The 10770-nt window shown below is 40.5% G+C and overlaps 1 protein-coding gene across 1 annotated transcript in view; it reads left to right on the plus strand.

Annotated features, from left to right (window-relative positions):
* LOC149222957 (uncharacterized) overlaps positions 1-10240 on the plus strand; it is a 42754-nt gene extending 32514 nt beyond the window's left edge. Inside the window, exon 3 of the mRNA XM_089387735.1 lies at positions 10103-10240. Coding sequence (XP_089243861.1) covers positions 10103-10240 — 138 coding nt within the window. The remainder of the gene's footprint in view (positions 1-10102) is intronic.
* Positions 10241-10770: the final 530 nt, after the last annotated feature.

Consider the following 10770-nt stretch of genomic DNA (forward strand, 5'->3'; position numbering starts at 1 on the left):
GGTTGGGTGGTACATGGAAGTCCCTGACATGGTTGGCTTTTGCACAGGTTAATAAGAGCTCTTTTCCTATTGTATTCTATGAATACTTGTACTTGTTATTATGTGGCTTTGATGGTTGTTCTATAATGGTTATTATCCTGGTTATATGTTGGTTATAATCATGGTTCGATAACAGGTTCTAGTTATGGCTCTTGATATGTTTTGATTAGTTGTTGAGTGGTTAATGAATGCAAATGTTATTGTAGCTATTATGAGAGGGCATTAGACCTTCTTGGTGATTCTCACATAAGTTTCAGATGCCTATGTTCAAATATGCATTCATGACCTGTAGATTACATGTTCACCACATTGTTGAAAATAGCAACAAGAAATGCTAAAAATAGAAGTGCTAAAAATAGCACTGTTATAAATAGCACTGCTATAAATAGAATTTCAAGATACATTCCAATTTTAGTTAGTCCCTGAACTAGAATTGAGAATTAAAATTAAAATTTGATCTTAGCAGTGGTTTGTAAAATAATTAATTAATTCATCTTGAGTTAATTAGTTGTAGGAAATCAAACATGAAGTCTATGTGAAGACATGCAACACTTTCTCCATTGATTGAGGAAGTTATCCCTTGATTAAAGAGATCATGATGAGTTGTAATTAGTTAGCTCAGTTATCTAAGTTAAGTCCAGTTAGATTAGTTCCAACAGTTTGTGGAACTCAATGTGAGTTCAGTTAGTTAATGCATGCATGCATGTAACTACTGCACTTCAGATAACTAAATATTATCTCATAAATAACTCATGTATGTCAGTTCAGTCAGAGACCCAGTTGAGATCAAATGATGAGACAATGTACTATCAGTTGGAGGAATATTCCATGGAGGATATCTCTTGCATGCAGAAGGAATTCATTCCTTGGAGATTGCGCAGTTACTTTTCAGTTTGATGAGTTGTGTGAATGGAACATTCACACATGTGGCAGCATTGAACCCCAGGAGAAACTGCACAAGGAAATAGGAGGCTTGGAGGGCTGAGGGAAGGAATATGTTGTGTCTATTTAGTCTATGAGCTGTATTGTAGGATTGTACTGAGAGTTGGATAGCTTGTGAGCTAAAGCTTTGTGTAATCTAGACATATTTCCAGTTGTATGATATTACAGAGATCAGGGTTTTTAGCTGAGGCTTTCCCCAGAGTATTCTTCTATGTTCATGTATGATTGCTTTCTCATTCTCACTTATATGTGTTTTATTTGATCTTGCTCAAAATCGATTAAGCTTCTGCAATTTTGTTGTAGAAGTAGATCTAGTATTTTGCTTTAGTATATTGCATAATCTATTGATCTACAATGATCAATTCTACATGGTATCGGAGAAAAGGTGATCAAATCGAAGAACAATATACAAAGAAAGGAGAAGTTCGAAGGTTGAAGTTCTTGATTATAGAATTCAAATTCTTATCACATCCCAAAATTCACCAATGGCATTCAATGGTTTAAAACTCGAGTATGCCCTTGATGGCAGCTCGAATTATATAGTCGGAAGGATCACATGGAAGTAGTATTAGAGGAAAACGGTCTAAAGGACTTCATTGGTCAAGAAGTCCCCAAGCCGGCAGCAGCTAATGCTACAGAATTAGCGGAATGGAAGAAATGTGTGGCTAGAGCGAAGAGAATCCTTCTAGAGGGAGTTCGAGACCACATAGTCTCGAGTCTCCATGGGAAGGAGACACTGTTTTCAATGTAAAAAACATTGAAAGATCTATATCAGAACAACAACGATTAGAGGAAGCTGGCATTGAAAGAAAAGCTTCGGAAAATCAAGTGTGAAAAGGGCGACATGATCTCTACATATTTGAACAAGCTCACCACCTGCAGGGATGAGCTTGGAAGTGTAGGGATCACGACAACCGATGATGACATGGTGAGTCTTGCTCTCCTCTATCTTCCTAAGAGCTGGCATAGCTACTAAGACTCAGTAAATGGAAGAGAGAAATTGCCAGATTGGGAATAACTTTGGTAAGATATAATGCAAGAGGAGATAAGAAGAAGCACCAGAGATGGATCTTCATCAAAACAAGATGATGAAGAAAATCTAGCCTTAGCAAGTAAGGCGAGGAAAAGGAAAGGGAAGGTGTCCCATTACCAATCCAGTTCTTCCCATGGTGGGAAGAAGATTGACAAATCGAAAGTGAGATGCTTTCATTGTCATGAGGTGGGCCATTATGCTACGAATTGTCCACAAAAGAAATCCAAGAAGGGATCCTCGAAGGGATCAGATGGTGAGGCACTGGCCTCACAGTTCGAATTGGATTCCTCCCTCATCGCATGCATGGTTTCATCCATGGTGGGATGTGTTTGGTACCAGGATAGTGGAGCTTCGCTCCACATGATTGGTGAAAAGAATCAGTTCAGTACTTTGGAGGAGAAGGATCTCCAGATGCAGATTGAGATGGGCAATGATGGAAAGTACCGTGTTTCAGGTGAAGGTACAATTTTGTTTTAGAGGGAGCATGGAACTCCTCTCACCCTGACTAATGTAAAGTATGTACCAGGTCTGAAGAAGAATATTGTGTCCATCACAATGCTAGAAGATAAAGGATATGATGTAGTATTTAGTAAAGGAAAGGTATTCGTGAGGTATATCGGCACTGGACAGACCAAGAGAATTGGGATTCAAGTAAAGAATATCTACAAGCTAGAGGTAGATGACTGTGCTGCATTGAGTTTCAAAGCAGAGTTAGTGCAGAGCCAAGATGTTGGTGAGCTATGGCATAGAAGATTGGGCCACTTGCACCATGGAGCCTTGAAGATCATGCAACAGATTTCTACTGGACTTCCCAAGGGAAAACTAGAGCATATAGATACATGCAAATGTTGTACCTTGGGTAAGTATGCAAAATATTCCTTTCAGGATCGAGACAGTAGAGCTGGAGCAATCTTGGAGTGAGTTCATGCAGATGTGTGTGGACCATTCTCTACAACCTCCACCGCTAAACAAAGGTACTATGTTATTTTTATTGATCATTTTTCTCGTTGATGTTGGATCTACTTTATGCAGAAGAAGGATCAGACCTTCTCAAGGTTTTGTGAGTTTAAAGCCTTGGCAGAGAAATAATCTGGAAAGAAAATAAGGGCCTTGCGTAGCGACAATGGTGGAGAGTATGTCTCCCAACAGTTTAAGGAATTCTGCGTAGTAGAAAGAATTAAACGGGAGTTGACGACACCCCATAACCCACAGCAGAATGGGGTGGCCGAAAGGAAGAATAGATCGATTGTGGGAGAAGCTAGAGCGATGTTGCATGACCAAAGCCTACCACTTCATTTGTGGGATGAGGCATGCAATACAGTAGTATACTTGCAGAACAGAAGCCCACACCGTACACTGGGAATGAAGACACCTATGGATGCCTTTTTCAGGAAGAAACCAGATGTCAGTGACTTCAAGATCTTTGGATCACTGGTTTATTTCCATGTGACCAAAGATTCCTGGAATAAGCTAGATCCAACAGCTGAGTTGGGGATACTTATGGGGTACACTGATATACCCCACAACTATTGGGTGTTCCTGCCTACCAATCAGAGGACAGTGCTATGCAGAGATCTGAAGTTCGACGAGTAGAAAGCCATGCAAGTATCACTTGAGAGGGAGCTCAAGTTGCATGTAGAGGAGGAACTTTCAGTTCCTAAAGAGGAGGAGCCTTAGATAGATGAAGAGCAGCCGCATGCAGAGGATCTGGGAGTGGATAAATCCACTCATGCTGAGTCATCTAGAGATGGGTGGAAACGCTCAAGGGAAGCTGACAGGTTGATGCTGGATGTGTGAGAGATTGTGGGACAACCATCTTCTCAGCGTAGACAGAGAAGGTCACCCAAGCGGTACACTAGTTACATGGCCCTCGTTGGGGAGTGTGTAGAGTCTGAACCTTCTTCATTTGAGGAGGCAGTGTAGCAACTAGTCTGGGTTGATGCTATGGTGGAGGAGTATGACTCCATCATTCATAATTGTGTTTGGGATGTTGTCCCAAGACCTCAGGACAAGTCAGTGGTGAGTTTCAGATGGCTTTACAAGGTAAATCAGGCAACTGATGGCAGTGTTGAGAAACATAAGGCAAGGTTTGTTGCCCGTGGTTTCTCACAGGTCGAGGGGATCGACTACGATGAGACTTTTGCTCCTGTAGTAAGGTACTCATCTATCATATCGATGTTGGCACTATCAGCTCAGATGGGTTGGAAGATACATCAGATGGATGTGAAGACTGCGTTCCTCAATGGGAAGATTGAGGAAGAGGTGTACATTGAGCAGCCGGAAGGTTTTGAGACCTTCAATCATGAGTCGCATGTGTGCCGACTCAAGAGTGCTTTGTATGGGTTGAAGCAAGTGCCCCGTACTTGGTACCAGGATCGAAAACTATTTCATCAGTTTGGGCTTCACCAAGAGTGAAGCAGATGTGAACCTTTACCACATCATGGTAGAAGGTAAGCCATTAATCATTGTTGTTTATGTTGATGATCTGATTTTGATAGGTGAAGGTCAGTTGATCAAGTCTTGCAAGGAGGACCTTGCAAGAGAGTTCGAAATGAAAGACATGGGTCTTATGCACTACTTTCTAGGCATGGAAGTGTGGCAGAAGGATGGGGAAGTGTTTGTGTCTCAAGGCACGTATGCCAATGAGATACTCAGGCGGTTCCACATGGAGAAGTGCAAGCCCATGTAGACTCCTCTAGTTGGTAACTGGAGCAAGGAGGATGCTACTTCAGGTGAGGTAGTAGCTGCTACTGTTTATTAGCATCTTGTGGGTTCACTGATGTATCTAGTGAACACACGACCAAACTTATGCTTTGCGGTGAACTAGCTGAGTCAAGCTATGGTTCAACCTACCAAGCTGTTTTGGAAGGCAGCGAAGCATGTGCTGAGATACCTTAGAGGCACATCTCAGTATGGATTGTGGTATAGATGGACAAAGGGAGTGAAGATTCAGGGCTTCACAGATGCAGATTGGGCAGGGAGTCCATCAGACCGGAAGAGCACTTTTGGAGGAATCTTCAACCTTGGTTCAGCTACAGTTTCCTGGTACAACAGGAAACAAAGGTCAGTTGCACTTAGCTTAGCAGAGGCTGAATACATGGCTGCTAGTCAGGCATCATGCGAGGCCATTTGGATGCGGAAGATTCTAGTGGGATTGTTTGGTCAGAGGATGGATCCAATTGTGATCTACTGTGATAATCAGAGTTGTATCAAAATCTCTGAGAATCTAGTATTTCATGATAGGTCCAAGCACATTGTTATCCAGTATCATCATCTTCGAGACTATGTGGTGAAGAGGATCATGTTGTTGCTGTATGTTTCGACTGAGGAACAAGATGCAGATATTTTGACTAAGGCATTGTCAAAATGCAAGTTCGAGTTCCACAGAGATAGGATTGGGGTGATTGATAATCCCTTTCTTGTTGAGAGGGAGTGTTGAAAATAACAACAAGAAATGCTAAAAATAGAAGTGATAAAAATAGCACTATTATGAATAGCATTTCGGGATAGATTTCAATTTTAGTTAGTCCCTCAACTAAAATTGAGAATTAAAATTCGAATTTGATCTTAGCAGCTGTTTGTAAAATAATTAATTAATTCATCTTGAGTTAATTAGTTGTAGGAAATCAAACATGAAGTCTATGTGAAGACATGCAACAATTTCTCCATCGATTGAGGAAGTTATCCCTTGATTAAGGAGATCAGAATGAGTTGTACTTTGAGTTGTAATTAGTTAGCTCAGTTATTTGAATTAAGTCCAGTTAGATTAGTTCCAACAGTTTGTGGAACTGATTGTGAGTTCAGTTAGTTAATGCATGCATGCATGTAACTGCTGCACTTCATATAACTGAATATTCTCTCATAAATAACTCATGCATGTCAGTTCAGTCAGAGACCCAGTTGAGATCAGATGATGGGACAGTGTACTATCATCTATAGGAATATTCCATGGAGGATATCTCTTGCATGCAGAAGGAATTCATTCCTTGGAGATTGCACAGTTACTTTTGAGTTTGATGAGTTGTGTGAATGGAACATTCACACAAGTGGTAGCATTGGACCCTAGGAGAAACTGCGTTAGGAAATAGGAGGTTTGGAGGGCTAAGGGAAGGCATATGTTGTGTCTATTCAGTCTGTGAGATGTATTGTAGGATTGTACTCAGAGCTGGATAGCTTGTGAGCTAAAGCTTTGTGTAATCTGGACATATTTCCACTTGTATGATATTACAGAGATCAGAGTTTTTAGCTGAGGCTTTCCCCAGAGTATTCTTCTGTGTTCATGTGTGATTTATTTCTAATTCTCAGTTATATGTGTTCTATTTGATCTTGCTCAAAATCAATTAAGCTTCCACAAGTTTGTTGTAGAAGTAGATCTAGTATTTTGCTTTAGTATATTGCATAATTTGTTGATCTACAGTGATAAATTCTACACATATGTTTGGCGAAATGACTTTCATGGTTAGGCCTAGTTAGTTCAAGTCCTTGATTAAGTTTTGTATAAGTGGCTTTGTCCTGATGTTATTTAACATTCTAGAAAGTCTCATTGAGTTTTGGGCAGTGGTATGGAGGCTAGCCTGAAATGATGGCTCATAATCTGAGATCGCACCCTCTAAATTAGAAGTTTGGGCTATAACCACACCCTTACAGGCTTATGCATGTGGTTGGAGGCCTATAACCGCATGGAGGGCTTGTCATTCATGTGGTTGTGGGACCAGGTCACTAAAAACGAAATCCAACTCAGGGTTGGGGCACTTTGAATGGTTGTTTAGCTCTTGGGTATCCTGTAACCCCTAAGGAAGGTCAATAAAGTTCCAGTTGTTGACTCAACTTCCTTAACTGTACTTAGGAGGTTGGGTCATGTCATAGTAGCCCTTAACTCATTTTTACCCTAGAAGGCCAGTTAAAGTGGGTAAATGTGGGAGGGTTGTTTACAACTATATCATCCAGATCATACTTGATGTGCCTGAGTATTCTCTTTAACTCTTCCTAACTAGCAAAGAGTTTGTAGTTGTCAACCTATTTGTCACAAATTACCATACTAATTAGTGTCTCCATCTAACGTTGCATTGTTATCGAGTGAAGGAAATGAAATCTTCTCTTCCTCAACTTTTTTGAATAAGGAACCCATTTGAGATGACTACTACCAATTTATGATTCATAATGATACATCTAGTCCCCAAACTCCTTTGCTTCCAGAGTTAGAATCTCCTTTCTCATCTCCATGGGAGTGGAATCGAAGAAGTTTGTAACAGACTCCCACACGAATAGCCTGCATGTCTGGATGTGGATACCCTTGTAGCACCACCCCTACCGCTAAGTAGTCTTTGATGAGGAACCATTTGATCTTGAGACCTGCAGTAAAACCATAAGACGATCATTCGGGAAAACTAAACTATCTAGCTACGAATCACATTAGGATAATAAGACACCACAATAAGAATAATTAACAATTTATGGGTGATGACTGGAATGAGATACCCCACTGCTACCTGAACCAACAAGTCATCAAGTACACTTTGGAGGATTATGTGTTGTTGAACATGAATTACTCGAAAACCCTTTACTACCAAAACCGTAAACTGATTCAACTACCTAGAAACCCTTGTGCCAAGATGACGAGGCTATATCACGATGGGATATGTTTCAATTAACAAAGGGGTAGTGAGGCCTAAGACTTTTTCATAACAAATGGAAAAGGATCCCTTGTACCACACTTTGCAAACCAACACTGGATAATTAAAAGAAACTCTTGTAGGGTCGAGGGATTATGGTGTCATCGAGGGAAGGACAATGACCAATTCAAAAGAGGGATCGAGCCCCGTATTATGTAAGAATAACACGAAGAACATTGACACCCTACGTGAAACCATAGACACTCTGTAGAAGAACTTATAACCCAACAATCAAAATTTATTGAACACAGTGATAACGAGTGTTGAAACATGAAAGGACGCAACCCTACCAGAAACATGTGTGGAAACAACAATGTACATACACCTCTCGTAACTATAACACAGTCAACTACTAACCATTCACTAAAAAATAAGTGTTGCAGCTGAAGATTACTAGTTACATGACCACCTCCTCTTTGCCCCCTAATGAGCCTAGGTATTGCAACAAGAATGCTGCAACTCCCAGGGCTACCAGATTTACTTATCAACCCAGGGTTCGTACAAAATTGGAGGTGACAATGCTATATGCATAAGTAAAAGTGAAGGTATTGCCTGTTGTCACTACTCATTTGGCAAGAGACCCCAGGGGTTCCAAGCCAAACTTCTATAGGGTCAGAAGAAGCTTAATTCTTTGATGGAAGAAGAGCAAATCTATTCTAAGAGAGAGCTACTCTACTGCAGTAATGAAGAAAACAACATGTAATGCTAAACCACACCATAACCTAATTAACCAATTAAACAACTATGCTAAGCAAAATTGCTAAATCAATCACTAACCTAATGCTGCTATCTAAGTTGCAGAGGTAAAGAGCATTAAACTATACTAAGGTGTAAGCAAAGAAACTAAGCTAACTCAGTTTTCAAGCGGAAGAGCAATCAGATGTCGAAATTAATGAAAGGAGGATGTAAGGACGCAGTAGTGCATAGGGACCGTTGGATCGATCAACGAACAGAAGATGAATGGCAAAGATCTTATCACTAAGGCTTAAGTGACTAGATGGATGAACAGGGTGATTGCACAAGATGAACGACTGAGGTCTTATCGTGGAGGTTAAGTCAAGAGATGGACAGATAGGGTAACAAAGCGATGAATGACTGAGATCTTATCGTGAAGGCTTAAGTGACTAGATGGATGGACAAGATTAACCGGAGGATGGATGGTGGAGACTGTATTGCGGGAAAAAGAAACATGCAGAAATGATGGAGCGGGTTTCTAAGATGGTAAGTAGCTTCTTGCGCGCCCTCAAGGTCGTAAGTGGTATTATGAAATTTCAAGTGATTAGCCTTACTGCGTGGCACGTAGCACGAGAAACCACTTTTCTCGCGTGCTCTCGGGCGGGTAACAGTCGTGCGATAATTTATGCGAGATTGTGCGATAGCCGTTGGATCAGGTGGGGCTGATCAGCGATGGAGATCGGGTAACGTGATAACCGTCGGATCAAGCGAGACAGATCGATGGTGGGGGTTTAAAGCGCATAAAATAAGTGGAAGACTTCACGCGAGGCAGAAGTTGGAGAAAATAATGAATCGGACGGTGATTGTGAAGGTTTGTTGTGGATCAGACAACGAGGAAGTGATGCATGAAGAACATGCTGAAGGAGGTTTCAAAGGAAAACAATAGAAAAACCAGTGAGGGTGAACAAATAACTGCATCGAACAACAAACTCCATAGCTCATGCGAGAACCAGAAACCTGTGTTTTTGGGGTTGCTGAAGGGTCTCTTCCTCAAGTCATGGTCCTAGAGGGAGGAGATGAGGCCAAGACACCTGCGCACAACCTTATGGTGATCTTTTCTCCTAGCTAACCTGTAAACTAAAAGAAGGCACAAATGGAAGTAAACTATAGTAAATGCAGCTATTGAAGCAAATGAACAAAAAAACCATGAATAATCGATGCTATACTACTGTAATGAAAATGAAGCTACTTGAGCAAATAAAACAAAAAACCATGAATCTACTTAAGCAAATGAACAAAACCAGAAATCTAGGCTAGAATACATGTACAGTAAAGAGGAGCTTTGGTTGCTCGGGTTGGGCCCTAACCTAATAGCTTCAGCCCTCTGAGTTAACTCAGTCCTGGCTCAAAACAAAACTCATCTTTATTATAAAAACCATGGATTACATCAAAAACTGTCACAAGTCTTGCAACTCAGAAATAAAGTCGAGTTTTACAATAAAAATCCGAATCTTACTGAGGTCCTAAGCCTCTCTATTTATCCATCTGAAGTCTCCCATGACTTCCTTCCAATTAGGGAGGCTAGGCTCCCCACTCAAGATAAACTGGTTTCTATCACTTTCACTTGCTCGAATATCTTCTAGTATTCAAAGTGATGGTAAGGTTTGCTGAGGATTTTCCTGTTGATAAGTAGTTGGTTGCTGAGGGTATTGATGTGTGTACTGTGGTGGATATGGCATAGAGTATTGTTGCTGAAATTGTTGAGGATATGGGTTTGAAAATGACTGTTGATATTGCTGAGGTGGTTGTTGAGGAAATTGTTGAGGATGTGAATATCCTCTCCATCCCTATTGTGGATAAGATTGCTATTGCTGATTAAAAAAAAATTGCCATGGCATAGGTACATTCAAAGAATTCTGAACATGCATTTGATAATTTGCTGGATTTGGATTTTGAAACATACCTAGAGGTCTTGGATGCCTTAGTATTCGAGCTCCCACAAAATATAAGTTCTCCATCTCTGCATTAGCTTCCAAATTATAGCTCTGCAAAACTTTCATCTTAGAGCAGTCATTAGTGTCATGATTTTCTGTACAAAACCCACAGATCTAAACATTATCTAATGGACATTCTTTCAAAGCATGTTTTTTTCAGCATTTAGGACAAAATATAGACAATAATTGTTCTTGTTCATCTTGTCTTTTCTTTGCTTTCAGAGTGTCTATTTGATTTCCCAAAGTGCTTAAGAGGTCTGTTTTAAAATCTTCAAATAGATTGCCTAGTTCAGCTCTGGTAATATTTCCTGTGGCAGATTTAGTGATTCTAGATGTCGTAGTTCTTCTTCCATTTCTTGCTCTACTTCTGGAGTACTTCTGACACAAGTCAGCAATATCTTCTAAAGGTAAATTA

The sequence above is a fragment of the Pinus tabuliformis genome, chromosome Q, assembly GCF_031772625.1.
Source record: "Pinus tabuliformis cultivar Carrire ecotype Pingquan chromosome Q, CPIR1, whole genome shotgun sequence".
NCBI classification, from domain to species: domain Eukaryota; kingdom Viridiplantae; phylum Streptophyta; class Pinopsida; order Pinales; family Pinaceae; genus Pinus; species Pinus tabuliformis.